The sequence below is a fragment of the Leguminivora glycinivorella genome, chromosome 8 (assembly GCF_023078275.1).
Source record: "Leguminivora glycinivorella isolate SPB_JAAS2020 chromosome 8, LegGlyc_1.1, whole genome shotgun sequence".
Lineage (NCBI taxonomy): Eukaryota > Metazoa > Arthropoda > Insecta > Lepidoptera > Tortricidae > Leguminivora > Leguminivora glycinivorella.
The window spans coordinates 7,786,094-7,807,810 of record NC_062978.1 but is presented as its reverse complement, the minus strand read 5'-3'; the positions used below and the strand labels follow the sequence as shown (position 1 = coordinate 7,807,810).

The 21,717-nt window shown below is 36.9% G+C and overlaps 4 protein-coding genes across 6 annotated transcripts; 2 read left to right on the top strand and 2 right to left on the bottom strand.

Annotated features, from left to right (window-relative positions):
• Positions 1-3,597: 3,597 nt before the first annotated feature.
• On the bottom strand, positions 3,598-11,038 carry LOC125228799 (CCR4-NOT transcription complex subunit 7-like). 3 transcript variants are annotated; one of them, XM_048133482.1, is made up of 9 exons: positions 10,746-11,038; positions 10,572-10,665; positions 10,375-10,496; positions 8,478-8,587; positions 7,812-7,925; positions 5,772-5,890; positions 5,080-5,237; positions 4,646-4,786; positions 3,598-4,044 (listed from the first exon to the last, which is right to left on the bottom strand). In XM_048133482.1, the coding sequence occupies exons 3-9, from the start codon at positions 10,492-10,494 to the stop codon at positions 3,949-3,951; spliced, it is 858 nt and encodes a 285-aa protein (XP_047989439.1). In that variant the 5' UTR covers positions 10,495-10,496; positions 10,572-10,665; positions 10,746-11,038; the 3' UTR covers positions 3,598-3,948. The 3 variants fall into 3 exon arrangements, with proteins under 3 accessions (XP_047989439.1, XP_047989440.1, XP_047989438.1); XM_048133483.1 differs by lacking the exon at positions 10,572-10,665 and having other exon boundaries at positions 10,375-10,482; positions 10,746-11,037; XM_048133481.1 differs by having other exon boundaries at positions 10,375-10,665; positions 10,746-11,036.
• Positions 11,039-12,692: 1,654 nt separating this feature from the next.
• Positions 12,693-13,925, bottom strand: LOC125229017. Its single transcript, XM_048133777.1, has 2 exons — positions 13,717-13,925; positions 12,693-13,324 (listed from the first exon to the last, which is right to left on the bottom strand). The coding sequence occupies exons 1-2, from the start codon at positions 13,750-13,752 to the stop codon at positions 12,803-12,805; spliced, it is 558 nt and encodes a 185-aa protein (XP_047989734.1). The 5' UTR covers positions 13,753-13,925; the 3' UTR covers positions 12,693-12,802.
• Positions 13,926-18,116: 4,191 nt separating this feature from the next.
• Positions 18,117-19,050, top strand: LOC125229016. Its single transcript, XM_048133776.1, has 2 exons — positions 18,117-18,307; positions 18,459-19,050. The coding sequence occupies exons 1-2, from the start codon at positions 18,260-18,262 to the stop codon at positions 19,041-19,043; spliced, it is 633 nt and encodes a 210-aa protein (XP_047989733.1). The 5' UTR covers positions 18,117-18,259; the 3' UTR covers positions 19,044-19,050.
• Positions 19,051-19,423: 373 nt separating this feature from the next.
• Positions 19,424-20,924, top strand: LOC125229015. Its single transcript, XM_048133775.1, has 2 exons — positions 19,424-19,554; positions 20,081-20,924. Exons 1-2 carry the CDS (start codon positions 19,522-19,524, stop codon positions 20,678-20,680), a joined length of 633 nt encoding a protein of 210 aa, XP_047989732.1. The 5' UTR covers positions 19,424-19,521; the 3' UTR covers positions 20,681-20,924.
• Positions 20,925-21,717: the final 793 nt, after the last annotated feature.

Below are 21,717 nucleotides of genomic sequence, written 5' to 3'. Positions count from 1 at the left end.
ATAGTACCTAAGATATCGCCCGCGAGATAGACTCCTTTACTGTCGCACTCATTATGTGTTTTGCCTGCTCTGTTGCTGTTACTAAATGGCAACTACATGCTACCTTCGGGCTCCGAGAGATTGCACCAGTTAGGTGGATGACGATTGCCGTAAAATAAGGCGAATATCGCTCCAGACTCATTCGTTGCTGATACATTTATTGATGCCAACATTTAGTTAAGGACTACAGGTCATCTTGTATGATCCTAATGTAACGCGACCCGTGTTCCTTTGATTGTGTTCAAATTGCTTGGCTTACTTCAGTGCGACGTAAATGCTCCGGCTCGGAGGAAATTATCCGAAAATCACACTTAATTCTATCAGAATAGAGTATACTCAATAAACATTAGGGTGGAGCGAAAAAACACTTTTCTGGAATTAGCAAACCTAATAGTTATCATTCAATGCCCCTTAGTCTATGAAACCTATGTGCAAAATTTCAGCTTTTTAAATCAACATCTTCAGCCTCCGCATTAGGTTTGAAATTTTGAAAATCTCATACAAACCTGAAAATTCAACTTCCAGATAAAAATTTTTTTTCGGCAACATTATGTTCAGTATACATTATCGATACATATTATTACAAGAAACTACCAAAAGTTGCGAAAATAGCGTTAAAAATCGCCAATTTTCAGTATTTTAGCGGCTATTTTGGCCAATGTACTGAAACTAGGCAAACTTTGGCGATTTTTGACGCTATTTTCGCAACTTTTGGTAATTTCTTGTAATAATATGTATCAATAATGTATACTGAACATAATACTGTCGAAAAATTTTTTTTATCTGAAAGTTGAATTTTCAGGTTTGTATGAGTTTTTCAAAATTTCAAACCTAATGCGGAGGCTGAAGATGTTGATTTAAAAAGCTGAAAATTTGCACAAAGGCTTCATAGACTAAGGGGCATTGATTGATAACTATTAGATTTGCTAATTCCAGAAAAGTGTTTTTTCGCTCCACCCTAATAAACATGGTACTCAATATCACCCTTTAATGTTCAGTATTCGAGGTAGTTTAACATGACACGCCTACATGGTGACCTTGTACATGTACTTCTACATGTGATTTTGTTTAGCATTAAATGTATGTGCGTTATATGTGTTATGTTATGTGTGTTAGATATGTAGTTATTTGTTATACAAGGGGGCAAAAAAAAGGGGGTAAAATACATTTGCACCCGAGTGTAACACAAAACTTTTCCCCTCACTATAGCGAGGAAACGACAACGCAAAAAATGCGTTTTCCCCTCACTAGCTCGGAAACACGTGTTTTGTCCTTTAATACCAGCGGGTAAAAACGCATTTTATCCACTAGTGGGTAAAGTAATTTGACCTTGAATAAAGTCAAATTAACTGCTTTAAAATTGATAAAAGTAGGTGAATCTCGTAATAAAGATGATTTACCACCTGTGGAACTACTGGAAGCAGTGATAAACGCATTTTTTGCGTTGTAGTTTCCTCGCTATAGTGAGGGGAAAAGTTTTGTGTTACACTCGGGTGCAAATGTATTTTACTTCTCGTGTGTTAAAAAACTCGCAAGTTCAGGATTCTATTCTCGAACCACTCGCTTCGCTCGTGGTTCAACTATAGAATCCTTTCACTTGCTCGTTTTTCAATTCCACACTCGGCGTTAAAATACAACTTTGCCCCCTTGTATAACAAATAACTATTTCCCCTCACTAGCTCGGAAACACGTGTTTTGTCCTTTAATACCAGCGGGTAAAAACGCATTTTATCCACTAGTGGATTAAGTTATTTGACCTTGAATAGAGGCAAATTGTCTGCTTTAAAATTGATAAAAGTGGGTTAATCTAGTGATGAAGATGTTTTACCACCTGTGGAACTACTGGACGCAGTGATAAAGGCGTTTTTTGCGCTGTACTTTCCTCGCTATAGTGAGGGGAAAAATTTTGTGTTACACACGAGTGCAAATGTATTTTACTTCTCGTGTGTTGAAAAACTCGCAAGCTCAGGATTCTATTCTCGAACCACTCGCTTCGCTCGTGGTTCAACTAATGAATCCTTTCGCTTGCTCGTTTTTCAATTCCACACTCGGCGTTAAAATACAACTTTGCACTCTTGTATAACAAATAACTATTATTACTGCTTCCAGTAGTTCCACAGGTGGTAAATCATCTTTATTACTTTATTCACCTACATTTATCAATTTTTAAAGCAGTTAATTTGACTTTATTCAAGGTCAAATTACTTTACCCACTAGTGGATAAAATGCGTTTTTACCCGATGGTATTAAAGGACAAAACACATGTTTCCGAGCTAGTGAGGGGAAAAATACTTCACATATATTCCCTCCGTTGCAGTTATCTGCGTCGGACTGAACTAAGCCTAGATATGTAGGAAAATAAGTAAGCATCGAATGCTCACTACATACATGGCTAATATTTACATTATTAACACTTTCGCTACCAAGAACCCGACTGTCGGGCACACCGCTCGTAGAAGCGTAGCCGATTACATGGGTTTCCCCGTATGTAGCGAAAATGTCGTAGCGCCGCGTAGAGCCCGGTTTCGAAAGTGTTAATACTTACTCGGAACACTCCAAGGACACCTAAAAACGTAACCAGTCGTGTATAAAAAGCCAAGTACACATTCCATACACGTTTTCGCGTACGCTGTCAAGAAATATATATATTCGCTTTCTTGAGTGTTTGTAATTTAAAAACATGAAAGATTGCATTAAAATAAGCATCTTTTATAGAATGAAGTTGTTTGAAAAACCTACTTATTTAGGAGTTAGAGCAGTACGAAGTTGCGAATTTTCCCATAGTATTTACTAAGGCGCCAGAGACTTAAAAAATTTACGATGATTTTTTTTACCAATATAACCTATGTTAATATTGATAAATCATATAGAACACGTTTAAATAAGGATGTTTTGTTATATAAACTTTTTCTTTTCCATTAATATTTACTGAGATATTAGGGTTGTAAGATTAGTAAATGGCACTAGCACTTTAATAAAATTAACGCGTGTCTCGCAAACGGTCTAGGATACAAAATGACGACTTTTATATAGGTATAGGTTAGGTTCGTTAGGTATCTTCAAACGGCCGAAGACTCCTATTCTGTGCAGTTTCTGTAATAAGCGGGGCTCCGTCGATATCGCTTTCTGTCTCTGGCGCCTTAGTAATGCTACGGGAAAATTTTGCAACTTTGCACCACTCTAAGGGACCGGCCACATCAGAGCGTCGCGTGTCTCGGGGCGCGCAACGGACGTCCGCGCCACGCCACCTGAGTGTAATTCAAAAAACGTCTCCTCAGTACATTTTGTATAGGAAGGACGTAAGACGCGCCCCAGGTGGCGTGGCGGCGGCGTGGCGCGCGCCCTTACGTCCTTCCTATACAAAATGTACTGAGGAGACGCTTTTTGAATTACACTCAGGTGGCGTGGCGCAGACGTCCGTTGCGCGCCCCGAGACACGCGACGCTCTGATGTGGCCGGTACCTAACTCCTAAATTAGTAGGTTTAAAAAAAAACTTTAATTTATAAAAGATGCTTATTTTAATGCATTCTTTCAAATAAGAACAAAAAAACGTGAAAAAAGTCCCAGAATCGGGCCCCTTTTGCTATACTCTGACCGCCCCTGTCTATACTACTGTAATGTTTGACGTTATCACGTTAAACTACCGTCCGTAAACCGACTTTACAGACAACCAATTTTTTGGGTGTAAGACTCAAATCGCCTTTTCCTATAAACGCACATCCACATCCTCTCTCTAAATTATTGAATATATTCTGACTCAATTTGTTTTGTATTAATAAGAATAATAAACCACGTATGAGGCGATCGCCATGCTCACTTACTTCTCTACCCAAGGCATAGATTCATTGATAATAATTTTCTAGACTAATAGGATATCAGACATATGATAACGCTGGACAACAGCTGGCTCACGGCGTGGAGCGCGCCTCGTCCGTGTTGCCCGCGGGCGCGCCCAGCCCGTACAGGTGCCCGCTCGTGCTCTCGATGTTGCCGTCGAAGAATATCTGGCACAAATACATTGTATGTAGGTACAAGCTATTTATAAAATTTACTGAACTTACAAGCTACCACCTTTATTCATGATTCTAAGCAAATCTTTGCTATTTTGTCTCATTTAAAAATATAACGTACATTCATGAAATTATAATTGATAGCAATGTAAATAAAAAAAACATGGAATGTTCATTGCACTGTGTATCGTCAGGTGACAAACTCATTTAAATATGATTTAAAAAGTTAAAAAATAAAAGTAATTTGTAAGTAAGTACTCATACTAAGTTATTCCAGTCGAAATTCACTGTTTCTATCAAGAGGTGGGCCGAATTAGGAGTGTGACGAACGAACATTCGGTCGAATTTGCCGAAAATCCAAAAAAATATGATAAACATGGACGATTAGTCTGCCTTGGTACGTGAAAAAAAAAATCTCAGTCACGTTCGCCAAGCGTCGGACTGCCGTATTTGTGTTCGATGATGTAAGAATCTGGAACCGCGATTAGGTGTGTATCGCAGGCCGAGTACCCACAACGCAAGCTCTCTATTCTTACCTGGGAAATCTGCATCAGAATCTCAGGAATAATAAATATATAAAGTAGTTCCAGCATACCTCTTTGATCTTGAAGAAGGCCATGCCGGTGAGATGTGAGTCGGAGCCGGCCTGGTGCTGCGGCCCCACGCGCCGCAGCTCCAGCTGGTCCGCGACCTCTTGGAGCCCCCCTTTCAGGTTCTTGCACAGTTTCATTAAGTACTGAAATATAAATATAAATATTGTAATGAGTCATGAGAATTTTTTTCAAAATTCAAACATCGTCAGACGCTATGAAGCTGCGTATTAAACCAGCCACGTGGCAAAGGAATACCATCTAGCCCTCCACCACTTGGCTGACGACGAGATTTTTTTTGTAGAAAATTGGCGCTAACGAAATCGTGGTCAGTGGAGGATGCGGATGCGGACTTTATTATAGGTACTTATTTGAAACATAAGGACCATTCTGATTGTGATCATTGAAGTCCACATATTTTATATAAAAATCGACTTACTTTGACATCATAAACTGTGGGAAAATACAACCGTAGACTCTCAAAGAAATCATTCTCTTCCTGCGGCAAATGCTGATCTGTTAGCAGCTTTAGCAAGTATCCAAAATCGTAGCCGGAGTGGAAGCTCAACCAGTTGATGTTATCCATTAACACTATGCCTGAAATAAAGGATTTAAAGATATTAAAAATATCTTGAAAAGATACATTATTTTTCCAGTTTCCAGCATATGCGCGTCAGAAGAAGTAATTATTATAACATGTCAAATGTGGCAGGCGGCAGCATTACCATATATTTCTAGAATAGGTCACATAAAAACTGAAATATAATTAAATAATTATACTAAGGTGCATTAGGGTAATTTCAAATGACAGAAATTCTTGGGTAATTGCGAAAGGGGAATCTTGATATGATAGAAATAATGGTGATTTTATGTGACTTTAGAAATTAGACGACTTTCGAAATTACCCTAATTTCATTATCGGAATTCAGGAAATAAAATCACTAAGACCTTGTAAAACAAAGTCCACAGCCGCGATAAACACAAAACTACTGAACTTCATGTTTTTAGCTATGAACAGTGATTCTGCATGAGGGTTCACGTGTGCGTGATTTCAGCTGATTTGTTAGAGTTTTGTGCAAATCATGCAAAACTGTGGGTTACTTGTGTTATAATATAAAATAAATAACCAACCTGAAGACATGAGCAGTTCTGCAAACTCTAATGGTTCAATTCCATGCTCCTCATGCTCTCTAAACTGCAGCCCAGAGTTCTGTAGTAAATCAATCGAATCCTGTGCATACATATCCTCCCTGCAATTTAACAAGTTACTGTCAAAACAAGTATATAAAAATCTAGGGCTTTTAAAATAGGAAATGTAGTTAAGACAGCTGGAAAGTGATAACTTCATTTTGAGCAGACCTCCTGCAGAGCAAGTTTATGATTTTCGACTCGAGGGCAGTTAGTTTTTTGTGACACTTACATTACCTTCTGAAACAACATCAATAGCAATTTTTGGCATTGTAATTAAGGAAGAATTTCGGATTTCAGTTGGCCCGCTGACATTATGTAAACATTAAAATGTCAAATGGTAGGTATGTTTATGATGTTTATTGTTTATAGGTTTAGGTGTAAATGTTTTTAATGGATTGATTATAAATTGTTATCTAAAATTGTGAGAACATCAGTGTAAAAAAAAGTTTATAAAACAAAATCATTATTTTGCAAATTTACCAATGTGCATTTATGTCTCAGCTAATCTTATGTTCAATTATACCTTGTACTTTTGGCACTTGAAAAAAGTGTAAACAAACCTGAGCTGTCAAATTTGAGGGTTGTTTATTAGGTAACGTTTGGTTCCTGAATATTTTTCTCTATTTAAAAATAATTGAGCTCACTACTATTTTCCATTTCATTCCACTAACATGTAATTTCGTTTAATTTGACCAAACGTATACACCTTCACAAATACAAACCTATCGTCATTACATTTAATGAATATTATTATTTTCTTCAGGGAATCATCAACCAAAAAGTACCTAATTTTGCAGAGGTTTAAAACTCATGGTTGCATTTTAATCTGGATGTAACTCCGGTTTCACATTAAATAAATAAATAAATAAATAAATATTATAGGACATTCTTACACAGATTGACTGAGGCCCACGGTAAGCTCTAGAAGGCTTGTGTTGTGGGTACTCAGAAAACGATATATATAATATATAAATACTTATATACATAGAAAACATCCACGACTCAGGAACAAATATCTGTGCTCATCACACAAATAAATGCCCTTACCGGGATTCGAACCCGGGACCGCGGCGCAGCAGGCAGGGTCACTACCGACTGCGCCAGACCGGTCGTCAACACACATCGACATTATCGACATTATCCGATCCGATGTCGGAAGGATTTCGATGGAAAAATCCAAGATGGCGCCTGTAATGTATGAGATATCGGTCCTACATCCGATATCGGATTGGATAATGTGAAAACGCACTAACTCTACTAAAATATAAAGGTAGTACTTATGCGATTTTTAATTTTATCTGTCTGACATTTGCCATTGCTTGTTATCAATCATCATCATCTGTTCCGAGTTCGATATTTGTGTTTTCGAGCTTCCGTCCCTCCGTATGAGATGATGATTATTTATGTTTTTTAGGGTTCCGTACCAAAAAGGTACAAAAGGAACCCTTATGGCGACGCTCTGTCCGTCTGTCTGTATGTCTGTCACATTTCTAAATATCTCGAGAACTACTTACGCTATTGATTTGAAATTTGGAACAGTTATGAACATTTGAAACCTCTACAAGCTGAAACTATTATTTAAAAAAAAATATTAATATTAATTATAGAAAATGGCCAAAATGGAAGGGGGGCAAATCGTAAATGTCAAGTTACTAGGTTAAGTGGGGTATCGTTAGAAAGAGCTCAAATTGTACATATCAAAACCATTTTTATATTTTTTTTGTAATGGAAAATAAAAAGAATTATGAAGGAAAATGTAAAAAATAAAATACCATTCCCCCCCTTATCTCCCGAAGTTTACCAACGAAAAATTATGACTTTTTACGAAATATTGATTTTAAGCTAAATTTTACAGGAAAAGGTTTCTGGCCTTAAAAGGTTCACTATCCCTGGATCTGTCAAATTTGACGGCTCTGGATTGTTTACACTTTTTTCAAGTGCCAAAAGTACAAAGTATAGATAATGAAAAGAAGGTCTTACTGCAAATTGAATTTGAAGTTGAACTGCCAAGTGGTGCAGCCTGGAGGAGTCTTTCCATTCTCATCCATGAATGTTAGCCCCAGCTGAATTATCCTCAGCAGATCTACATTACACCTAAAACAGAGTTAATGGTTTAAAATATATTCAATTTTCTGTCCATCAATTCATATTTCTTCTCTGAAAATTAATGTTAGAAATACCCTGAAAGAAGCTTGACTAGATAAGTCTTTTGCCAAACAGTACATTGAATGAAAATAAAAAGAAAATCATTCAGAAAAAAGGGGCTCAATATCTAGAGAGCATAGAAATATAGATAGAAGGAATCCAGACATATTTCAGAAAAAAACAGATGGGAAATCATTTAACACTAATCAACTAGCCATTAGATCAAATTGTAGCAAAATATGATGATAAATAAAAAGTACATTAACTGACTAAATCTAAGGGCCCATTTAGATGGTACGAGAACTCGCATACAAGTTTTATTACATTGCAGTATTTGATGGCTGTGCAAAATTGTATGTACCCTCAACAGCCTGCAATGTAACTAAAATCGCATGCAAGTTCGCACACCGTCTAAATCAGGCCTAAGGCTCTAACCTTACTGTTAACTGTATTAAAGTATACAATTAATACATAATTTAATAATCATGTATAATGAGTTACCTAAGTAGTTGGTACTGATAGTCTGCTGTGGATCTAAATTCACCAATAGGCCTTGCCACCACTCCTGGGAACTCAGTGTCCATTGCCACCCAATGATACTTTTGCACAATCTGTAGAACACACATTTTCACACATGTAAATGTAATAATAACCTGGCAACCTTCAAATCAAGGGTGAACAGGCATCTTCTGGGTGAGCTAACTCCATTGTTGGCCACATCTTTGCTTTTGGCTAGTCTGTGCCCAAGAGTAAGCCCATTTATAACAATAAAAAAAAATTACAAAATCTCAAGTTTTGAGATTTGTGGCATAGGCATGGCTGTTGTGAAACACAATAAAAGGACATTTTAAGTAATATTGGTCTCACAGTAATTGTTTAGCTTTTCACAACATTTAATTATAACACACACAGGGTGTCCACTACTAAATCCAAAAAAAATTCCCTGACTTTTCCCTGACTTTCCATGACCATTTAAGAAAATTTCCCTGACCAAATTTTCATTCTATGATGATATTTTTACCACGATTGCTTAAAAACAGTTTTTTTTTCTTAAAAAATCCGAAGAAAAAGCAGTTTTTTTAGGGTTCCGTTCCTCTTAAAGGAAAAACGGAGCCCTTATGGGATCACTCGTGCGTCTGTCTGTCCGTCTGTTACAGCCAATTATTTTCTGGGATATGTTTGTTTTCTAAAGTACGAAATATAAAAAGTTGCAAGGCAGTTCATACTTTTATATTAACTAGGTATTTTCCTTTATGTTAACTATTAAACTTGGCTATACCAGTGCCGGCCCGTGCACGCTCAATCAGGGACATCATGGTAGAGCGAGTTTGAGTTTCGGCGCCCTTGGTTATTTCATGCAAAAAAATCGCGAGCGCAGCGAGCGCGAAATTTTTTCCCCTTTTATACGTCCCGTAGTCGTTATTTTGTATTTAACTTAGCAAACAAAATGGAGTACCTAGTCTTTCAGAGCAGAGTCAGGAAAGCAGGCTTGAAATGAAAACGAGATTTCAAGCGTAATGTGAGCGCGAAGTTACAAAAATATATTAATTATCTAGAAATATTATACGCGAGCGAAGTGAGCGCGAAATGTTTTCTCTGTTGTCAGCATCGGGATGCCCATTTAGGTGTTTTGCCACTACATGCCTTTAGGTTTCCAAGTGCTTCATCGTCACGCTAATTGCTATGCTATGCTCCTTTGACTAATACAAAATTGCGCCTCTATGTGACGTTGTGCGCCATAGGCTTTATGAGGAACTCCGCTTTGGATTGTCGGATCGGATAAATAATTAGAATCTGGACAGCGACGTAACGTAACTTTGTCTTTGTCGTTGTCACATCGCCCTAGCAAAAGCACCTACCTTATGAATGTTGTACATGGTGACATTGTGGTGCAACTTTCCAACTAATCTGAATCACAATAACTGAATTTATACCCGATCCCCCTCGCCATTTTGGAATATGAGGGTGGGACACGCAAAGTAAAAAAATCTGGATTTTTCCGCATTTACGATTTTGGGCCGGTTAAATTAAGTTTAAGCATGAAGATATCCCCATTAGCAATCACTGGGATGGAGGCCAGGTACTTGTAAAGAAAAGTCTAAAGTGTCAATTTTAAGTTGCCTTAAAATCACTACCGGGAATCCATCTTTGCTGTCATGGATGTGGCTAACCCAAGAAATCATATTATTTTTTCAATACTTTTTGATTTTTTTTCTTGGTGTCAAATTTTTCCCTGACCTCCAAATCATTTCCCTGACTTTCCATGACCACTATGAGCTTCCCTGACTTTTCCCTGACTTTCCAGAAAGTGGACACCCTGACACATCTTAAATAGCCCAATATTTTTATTGGCAGATATCATATAATTGTATCAAAGAACTTGTAGAAAAAAAATTACCTTTCGAATAACATGAAATTCTTCATGGAGATTGTGGTTCCAAACATTTTTGATTGCACAGTCATCTTTCAGTGAATTCATATTTACGCCGAAACTAGCGGTTGGCATCTGTAGAATCATAACTTTTGGCACGTTAGCGTAATAGCGGATATAAGCACAATAAATTACGACGAGTAAAGTTGAAAGTGAATGAATACCACCACTTTATTTTCCTTCGTAATAGTCCTCGGAAGTGTTAGTGCAGTTTTCCTTATTAAAAATATTAACTGCGATTAGACTAGCCAGAGGCACCTGCGCAGAGATTTATTAAAATCAATAAATAAGCCGGGAATAAAGCATTTGATTATTTATGTTTACAAGACAATGCTGACCTTATTTGGGGCAAAAGTACTGTGTTTCTTAATATATATATATGTTTATAATTTCAACACTGTTACTTTATATGTATATTATACAAATAATTAGTGTTATCTGAGGTTTATTTCTTAATTCACAGTTGCCATTGCAGTTGCATTCTTATTTTTCAACTGCTTTACTCACTACATTGACAATTGACACACACTGACGTTGGCTTGACAGTGACATATTGGAGACTAGAGACTACTTTTTTTTAAAAGGGTAATGAAAGGGCTCTACAAACCAGAAAACATTCTTGTGATACTCAGTAGCTAACAAACGACCGCTCCGTACAGCAACCTTAGAGTTTTTTCGTTAAGGCCAGTCTAGACGGAATGTCAAACGTTGAGTCCGTACAGAAATACATATTATAGTCAATACTCGGAGGAAAGTCAATATCAAGTCAATATATTATGTATATCTATAGTAATAGTTTTTAAAAAAGCATGTAATTTTTGAAAGTAGTTACCACAAAGTAGTTGCGAGCGGAAAGTACCGGAAAAAAAATCAGATATCACCAAACCGAGTTGGTGGTAACTTATGGATTTTTTTGCCAGTGCCCAGTTGTAGGTAGAAGAAATTTTGTACCGCGGTTACCGTTAAAATTTTATTTAACACTAATAAGTAGTTGAGTGTATTAAATAGCTTTTATAAATAATTATTTGTTGGTCATTAGTTCAGTTCCGTTTCCTTATAAGTATTTGGAAAAAAAAACTAGTATCTAGTTACCACCAACCACTAATAATTTGTTGGTAACTAGTAACTAGTAGGTTACCCTTTAATCACACAAGTCCTAACTGCACCCGTAAATGATGGAGGTGATACTTGAAAGTTTACAGGTGAATCTTGAAGTTCTACAAATGAAATTGTATATTTTCTACGTTTAACCTTTTGACCGCCGTAGTCTGATATATCAGACAATCAATATCCAGCCGACCTCGCCGGAGTCTGGTATATAAGACAAAGGTCTGATTTGGTTTTTATAGTGTATAAAGTGGTCCCATCCAAATGCAAGCTCTGATCTACGTGGTGAAATTTTGTATTGGTGGCGCTACGGGCACGCTCGATGAAAAATTCTCTTCTTTTTTGTGTGTAATATGTTGTTTTCTATAATTTTGTTCATGTTACCTGTCGTGATTGTTTTTCACCGAATGGTTTAATCGGAAGATCAGCGCTGGAAGTCGTCAGCAATATGCTGAGGTTAAACCATTTCGTGGCACCTTCTCGTTTTTATGTGTTCCTATTTGTAATATTTTTCTCTTTTGTGTGTTTACGAATAAAATTTATTCTATTCTATTCTATTCTATATTGGCACCAAGGACGATATAATACCGAGACAGACAAAGCTCATACAAAAAGCGTACTCCTGAAATGTATTTTTTTTACATTTTCCTTCAAAAAACGATTTTTTCTACAACAAAAAAAAATATAAAAAATAGTTTTGATATGTGCAGTCTGAGCCCTTTCTAACAATACCCCACTTCAGCTAGTAACTTGACATTTACAGTTTGCGCCCCTTTCATTTTGGCCATTTTCTATAATTAATACAAAAAAAAAAACTTTCAATTTGTAGCGGTTCACGATGATCATAAATATTCCAAATTTCAAAGCAATCGCATAAGTAGTTCTCGAGATATTTAGTAATGTGACAGACAGACAGACAGACAGACGGACAGAGCGGCACCATTTGCGGTTCCTTTTGTACCTTTTTGGTACAGAACCCTAAAAAGCAGATTCGATGAAAAATATGTAAGTCCACGCATAAGCGAGCAATGGTAATCGTAGGTATCTTAAAGCCAATCAAGTATGGGAAATATTTTTCAACTGTACTAAACGGACAAATTATGTGGATACTTATTAAGTTAGACCGCTCAATACGGCGACAATAAGTAGGTATTTACTTAGGTAAGTAAGATTAATCATTCCCTTAAGATTATTTATTGATGAAATAAATTATCTGCGGACGCCCAAATAACAACAATAAAAACAATTATATACTTAATAATAACAAAAATACTCAAATATAATTTGTTCATACAGCTACAATAGCAATTAAATAAATAAGTACAGCATAATTTGAGCACAGATTCAGTGCATTATTTGTAGAGGTATTACTGGACTCCTGACTCGGCATAACATCAATAACGTCCGGTTTTGCCTCGTTTTCACAGGTAAACGTTGTGTTGCTCACACAAGCACCTTGTTCTGGACTAAAGAGAGTGTTTTCGGGGCACTGTATTAGCCTGGCGGTAGTGAGTTGGTTTAACCCTTGCACGCAAGCAACATACATAGTGCACTTTTTGTCCTTGCTTCCCTCGAAGTTTCCTACGCTAACGCATTTGTACTCTGGATAGCACTGGTAGCTGGTCACGTTCGTGCACTGGTTGTCTATATGGCTGTAGACGAAGTTGTCGGGACAGTTGAGATCGAGCTGCGTGTAAACCCCTGGGGCGCCTTGGAGACACATGGTGTATCCTTGGCAGTTGGGCACGTTCTCGTTGGGGAACCGTCCGCGAGCCGAGCAGGTGCCTTCACTGACGTCGCACAATAAGCCCTGTAATCGAAACGATAAGCCTTAATTAGCTTTCCAGTTTAATGGGTTTGGGTAAGTTTCCGAGTACTATGAATACCTAAGCAGATAGATTACATGAACGAAACAACGCAATCAATGCATGTGTGATGTGTTAAACAAATATGACTCAATGATAGTGTCGGCTAAACAGTCAACACAAAAATAAACGCAATCGAAAAACAACTTTTAAAAACTTCCACGTATAGGGAATTGACTCGTGCTAAGTTAACAAACCCTAAACCTTCAGCGTGTTTATTAAAATAAAGATATAATTACTTAGTTAATAATAATAAGTTTAGGTATATCCTGACGGTAGTAATAAGTTTAGGTATATCCTGACCAATCATTATTTTACCAAAAACAAAAAAACTTACTAATATAAACACTGTAAAAATCCAAACTCGGTTCATTTTAGATAGGTAAAAAAAATTAAATATATCCAAAAGTAGTGGTGAACCTCGGAAGACTATTGTCTGTCTCAGTTTAATGGAAGCTTAACTTTTTAAAATAAAGTAATTTACGAGTAACACCTTTGCTTATCTCGAACGAGATAAAACGAGTACCTACTGAGAGAGCCTCTTTACTACTGTCTAAGCCTTAGTTAATTAAGTACTAAATGTAGTTTTACTTGTTATCGATACATTTATGAATTTTAACATAAGTATAAGGTTCAATAAATAACTACTTCTCATGAAAATTTTCCGAAAACTAAATCGACAATAAATCTACTTAGTAACTTGCTCACAAATTTCACGATAATCGAGACTTATTAGTTACCTGCAAAGCAGTAACACCCGGAACCCATAGGTACCTACATACTTAATTATGAAATCACTTGGTCCAAGCTATTACGTTCTTACGCTAGTTTAATAAGGGCCGGTAAAATCATGGAAATGGTTGTCAAACCCACAATAGTACCCTTTTGACATCTCTTACCGACCGGTCAGAAGATACAATAAATCGGGAGTTGCGGGTCGTGGTGGTCGAGAGGAGACCCGGAGTGGCCTTTGGTCGACACCGTCAAACGTTAGGTAGTAATAAAACCGGCCAAGACCGTGTCAGGCCACGCTCAGTGTAGGGTTCCGTAGTTTTCCGTATTTTTCTCAAAAACTACTGAACCTATCAAGTTCAAAATAATTTTCCTAGAAATTGTTTATAAAGTTCTACTTTTGTGATTTTTTTCATATTTTTTAAACATTTGGTCCAAAAGTTAGAGGGGGGGGGACACACTTTTTTTTCCTTTAGGGGCGATTATTTCCGAAAATATGAATATTATCAAAAAACGATTTTTGTAAACCCTTATTAATTTTTAAATACCTATCCAAAAATGTATCACACGTTAGGATTGCAATGAAAAAAAAAAACACTCCCCACTTTACGTGTAGGGGGGGTACCCTAATAAAACATTTTTTTCCACTTTTTATTTTTGCACTTTGTCGGCGTGATTGATATACATATTGGTACCAAATTTCAGCTTCCTAGTGCTAACGGTCACTGAGATTATCCGCGGACGGACGGACGGACAGACAGACATGGCGAAATTATGAGGGTTCCTAGTTGACTACGGAACCCTAAAAAGGGAATTTTATGAGGCAAACGAGCAAATGTATCTCCTAATGCTAGGCGATCACTGACACCCATTGACACTCGAAAAACCAGGCGAGTTGAAGGCGCGTTGCCGGCCTTTAACATGGGAGTAGATAAGCTCTTTTCTTAAAGGTCTTATCGGTCCAGAAATACCGTATGCAACACAGGAAATCGAAGGCGCAGCCGAGATCGAATAAACATTGAAAATTAATAATAATCTAATTAATCATCAAAATTTGAAATTAAATTAAATTAGTCAGCGAAAACATCGACCCTCGCACAACACTATGTTAGTATTAGCGAGATAGCAGATACAGATGTAGAGATACTACTAAGCTTCGCCTAGATTCCACACAACAATAAAGTAAAATAATAAGATAATAAGTAAAGGAATATTATATCTGAACTATTCTACAGTTCAGCTTCTGCGTCACGAATGTGTGCTCTGCAGATTAAAAAATGACATACCTCTATGTTGATATCATTCGAGGAAAATACTCTATTTTATTGTATTTGATTAAATAAATCTGTTTTTTTTTTGTTCGTACATCAAAGCGTTTGTATTTGTTTTGCTTGCGTGAAAAACACGTAAAAGTTATTCTCTACGTAAATAGTTATTTGTTATACAAGGGAGCAAAGTTGTATTTTAACCGAGTGTGGAATTGCAACACGAATTAGCGAATGGATTCTAGGGTTGTTGTTCAAAATTAGAATCCTGAGCGAAGAGTGTTGCAATACACACGAGGTAAAATAACTTTGCATCCCGTGTGCCTTTACAAGAAATTATATTTAAAAAAGTAACTAATGACACGTTCGGATCTCAAATATTCTTTGCACTCTTGTGGATAAAATGCGATTTTGCTATCTGTTTTTAAAGAATAAAAAAGTCCTTTCCGAGCTAGTGAGGTGAAAAGTTTTTTTTCTACTCGTCGACTTTAATCTGTCAATAGGCTATTTGACCCTTTTTTAAAGTCTGTCTAATCTGATAAAGTACTGTCCAATTAACCGAAATAAAATATTACCATATTTTAAAGTAAAGTAAAGTAAATATTTATTGCGAACCATGGTATGTACAATTGGTGTTACAATATATATATAAAGAATCACATGGACCAGCAAAAATTGTCTTTGATACTTAGTCAACTATAAATATAATATTTCATTACGGTTCACCTGTAAGTTCACCTGTAATAATTTCAAAAATAGAACTTCATACAAGTTCTTTACTAATTTGCGATACCTGGCAGATTTTTCTGCATCTGAAACAAGTTTTTTTTATCTATCGCGTTATCGACCAATCAGAGACGGTTATTAATTTATTATATTACAAACAATTGGTTGCCAGGTAATTCGATGTTGATACCGTTGATACAACGGTGAACGACGCTATTAATATTTTAACTTGAATGATGATATTTTTCGTCCATTGATGATGAAGATGATGAGTCATAGAAAAAGTATTGTATACAATAGTGATATAATTAAGCTTTTCACTCTCGTACCGTACTATTAGGCCACTCAGCAAGCTTCGTGGCCTAAACATGGTACTCGTCTGAAAAGCTTTGTATAAAATACTATTTTAGCTCAAGGGATAACTTAAAATCTCAGAACATAAAATACTTCCTATATCTGCTTAAAATGCATCTTACTCATCCAAGGGTTAACTATGAACGGACAGTACCTAATACCTACCTGCAGGCCTAGCACATGATGGCCGCGAGAGTATGTCGCCGCGAGATAGACTACCTGTCCTTATGTCATTAATACAATTAGACAAAGACGTGTCATCTATCTCGCGGCGACATACTCCCGCGGCCATCATGTGCTAGGCCTACAGGTGACTTTACAACCCTGTAAATAAATACTTACACGTAATTCTTAATAGTGGCAGTGGCCTATCGGTACTCGAGCTACAATGTTTTTTTCCAAAACTTATAGAAACCGGACTATTTAATTTTTAACCCCCAACGCAAAAACGACTGGGTGTTATAAGTTTGACGTGTCTGCCTGTCTGTTTGTGTGCCTGTCTGTGTGTGTGTCTGTCTGTGGCATCGTAGCTCCTGAACGGATGATGAACCGATTTAGATTTCGTTTTTTTTTTGTCTGAAAGCTGAGTTAGTCGGGAGTGTTCTTAGCCATGTTTCATGAAAATCGGTCTACTATGTCGCGGTCGGGGGTTTTTTCAAAATTTTAATTTTATCCCTGCTAAGGCCTAGTTTACCCTCTGGGTCGGAACCGGAAGGTAAGACAGCAATCGATTTCGTAAAAGGAACGGAAAACCCGATTGCATACTTTAACTAATTGTTTTTAAACATTTTGTTTACTAATAGGTATACAAGGTGCTCGCGAGGAACCCGCATAACTTGAACCACGCGTTTCTGAGGCCAAAAGAAAGAAAAAATGTTATATGAATTTTAAAATTTTTCGCGAAAAAAAAAAACTTTTTTTTTTTTTTACTTTTTTGGACGTATTTTCACATAAAAAGTAATTTTTATCCATAAAGTTGGCAATTAAAATGAGTTCCTTAATTTATTTTTCTAAAAACCAAATTTTTTGGAAGTTTTTCTTGTCACATTTTGACATCTATCAACGACTACTGTGCTCCACAATTGCGCATCAGCGCCGTTAAGAAGACCTTTTCTATTGAGTAACAATACGGAAATGTTTTTTTTTTAATTGGCAATAACTCTGAAACTAGACGAAATCTAGAAAAGTTTATATGACATTTTAGTCTTAAAATGTGACCAAGAATATGCCGTTAAAGTTATATGGGTTCCTCGCGAGCACCTTGTATACATACGTCCTATGTAGACAGGCCTTAGATAATTCCTTATATTGTATTTCCACAAAGTAACGCCTAATTATAATTATTATCAAAAATGTGTTTTGGCTCCATACGAGTGACAGCTACATAAATGTACCTACAACCAACATTCAGAAAATGCTAAATATGTATCTTAGTACCTTTGCGTAGTTAAACTTGTATGAGGGTATTATATTCCGGCTTTTCCTGCAGCAGAGTCTATCTAGATAGAGGTTTGCTGAAGGATTTGCGATAATATTGATTATCTCCCCGAGGCTCGGATTAACAATAGCCTTTTATTAGCTTGTGTTGCACTTTCTTGGGTACCTATTAAATAAGTATAAATGCACCGCTAGAGGAAAGACCATTTATTTTATTGATTGCATAACGAAGTGTAGTCAGAAGTTCATAACCGTGTCTGGACACAGAATAGTTTACTTTTAGCACGACCTTCCCAGGGGTTACGTGTAGGATATCGGTGGGTAATCCCTACAGATGTGGTGCAACTTGAGGATATTGCAAGAGAAATGAGTAACAAAAACATGGGAAACAGGATACTAGTTGCAGTTTTTCTTGTAAGTTCTATACCCATATCGGGTTTAAAGGTGTAATTATGTTGATACAAACGTTGTTGTTGAACTTTCAGTGTTATCTTTCACAAACATTTGTTGAAATGTTTGCTTTGATGTACATAGCTGCCTATATTGCAATAAAAAATGGTTTCAGGTGTTTTGCGGCATGTGGCAAGTGCAGGCAGCTGTGTTGAACTGCACGGCGGAAGGTCGCTTCCCCGACACCAGCGACCCCACCTGCCAGAACTTCACGCTCTGCGTTTACAACCGCCTCACCGGCCGCTATCTCTCCTACTACAACCGCTGCCCGACCACCTCCCTGTTCAACCCCAATACACAAAGATGTACCACCAACTACGTGTGCAACAATACTTCCACAAACCAACCCGTATCTGCTTGCGTAGACGAGGGATTCTTCGAAGATGAAAACTCCACAGACTGTACGACTTTCATCGCTTGCATAGCGCTTAGCGGGAGCTTTATTGAAACTAAATACACTTGCCCGACAGGATCGTACTTTGATCCAATTCTGGAAGATTGCTCGTTCAGTTACCTGTGCCCTACCACATGTACGGCTGCGGGAAGGTTCGCTAACACGGCCGACAAAACGTGTGCAAGTTTCTACAATTGTGTTGCTGCATCCGGTGGTGGCTTCGTCCTAGCGCAATACACTTGCCCCTCGCCATCTTTGTTTAATCCTAAGACTAAGTTATGTTCAACTAGGTACAAGTGTTCTTAAGTAACAATGAAGACACACTAAATTTTATTCTTTACGCGAGCATATAAGTCTTTGTATAAATAAGGATTTGAACTGGCGTTCGGATTGGAGAGTGGTGCTTAGTTAATTCTTTATTTTTCAATCGATTTTACACCTCTCGTACTTATGATCATTTTATGCCTAACCAGAACATACCCTTATATACCTGTTCTGATTTATATGCACTAAACCTAACTTTAATAATAAATAACTTGCTTGTCGATATCTCTACCACAAATACTTATCACGAAATTAATCTGTAGAAAGTTCACTATGCTGGATCATTTATGGCATTATTTTGTCCACAACGATTTACCACGTTATTGCTGAAGGATTAGGTACAAACATTGCTATCATTCAAGGAAAATTTAAGCAATCGTCTAAATTGACCAGTATTAAGTTTACAATCGGAGACACTATATAATGAGGCATTTTGTGGGACTTTATTCAGAACATCGAAATGGACAGCAGGTTCGGAGTTGCAGTATTTCTCGTAAGTGTTTTTGGCGAATTTTAAATAGGTATCTTCTCTAAATAGGCGACTAGACTTATATCAAACTTGGCACAATAAATGATTGTTTTTTATATAATTAGACTTAAGAAACCAAGTTATATCTACGTATTTTTGACTATAAATTAAGTATTAATTATGATTTTTTTAAATTTTGGACACCGAAAACGCTGTCGGCGATGTAGTGACGTTATAGGACTCATAGGATTCCAACCTATTTCATGTCGAATCATAAATTACATTTTGTGCCTTCCTATATTTAAGTCATAATAAAATATGGCAATATTTTTTGGGTTCATTGAACAGTAATTAATAATATAAGAGATACTTTAAAGAAGAGTCAAATAGCCTATTGCATCTAGAGGCATATATTTATACAAATAACATTTGAATTTAATTATCGACCGGTCGGTGGGTTAGGTCCTACCTTAGAATATATAAAATGTACTCAGTAACTAACGTTTCCGTACCTAAAAACTGTTTTTAATTTAACATTCATAAACTATAGGTTATCTGCTGCGCGTGGCAAGCGCACGCCGCGGTCAACTGCACATCACCTGGCCGGTTCGCGGACCCCGCCGACACCACCTGCCAGAACTACACCTATTGCGTCTACGACACCTCCACCAGCACCTACCTCTCCTATAATTACGTCTGTCCATCCACCTCCGTCTTCAACCCCAACACCGCGCAGTGCACCGCCTCCACCAACTATGTCTGCAGCGTCACCAACACGACCACGTCTGTCTGCACAGCAGACGGCTACATAGCTGACCCCTCCTCCACAGACTGCTCCACCTACATAGAGTGCGTCGAGATCAACGGTACCTTCGTTGAAACTACTTACACCTGCCCAAACACCACGTATTACAACCCGAACACCACTTTGTGTGAATCTGACTACAACTGCACCACTACCTCCACCTTTACCTGCACTGCTGCCGGCAGGTTCGCTAACACTACGGACACTACTTGCCAAACTTACATTTACTGCGTATTAGTGTCTAATGGTACTTATCTCGAATATGATTATACTTGCCCTACCACGTCTGTATTTAATCCAAATACTGCACAATGTACTACAAGTTATACTTGTACGACTGCGTAACCAATTTTACTTTTTTTTAATTTTTTTTAATTAGGTTAGATCTAGTTTTTAAATTTATGCATGTATTTATTTTACTCCTAAATCACATTATTGCTTGACTCGTATGTTATTTTGATTAGTGGCCTATGCTGAGTTTTAAGTTAAGAACAATTATGATTAGGTACCTATTTAATTTCTGCACATTATCATGAGCTAATATATTTATTAATGTTATTATTGATTAATTACACTATACCCATGATAAGTACATTGTTTCTATTATAATAGACACAACATCCATCAACCTGTGGCATTGCAAATTTAACATGTGATAACGTAAGTTAATAGAAAGTAAACAATAGAAAATAGTATAACAATGGTTTACTACGCAGATCTCTTGACTTACTGTAAACAAGTTGTTAACGTTGTCTGTGTTTATATCTGGGTACGCGCCGGCGTCGTCCAAATTTTCTGACTCCTCGTTTATTTTGGGTTTTGATATCTATAAAATTCACTTCTTTATGCTTGATGGTGTTCTCCGATATTAGTAAAGAGACGAGCCTTTTCACAGTTTCCTGGTTACGTTTAAAGCTAGCTTCGTCTGATTTCACTCTGCTCTGAACATTCTTATTACTGTTTTCATATTTCTGTGGTACTAGGGAGTTAGTTGCATTAGTTGTAGTTTCGTAGAAATGTTTGAAATACATTTCTCTTGCCCTTTGTATGTATGATGATGGTACTTGTATTTTATTCTTCTTTTCTCCAATACTTACAGTGGTTGGTCTGTTCTGTTCATTGAATATATAGTAATTTTTGGTGAACAGAAACGTGTTTTTAAAATTTGCGGGGTTTATCATGTCTTTTCTACTGTATTTGTTGTAGTTTACGTCGGGAACATTGGTCACTAAGAAAGAAGACTTATTGATGCGACGCACTTGATATGTCTCAACACAAATAGCAAATTTATTCAAACTGAATATTATATACTTTATCATTACAAAATAAATGTTTACTAAATTTACGTTCATCGACAATAAACAGAACGTAAAATTTTTTGT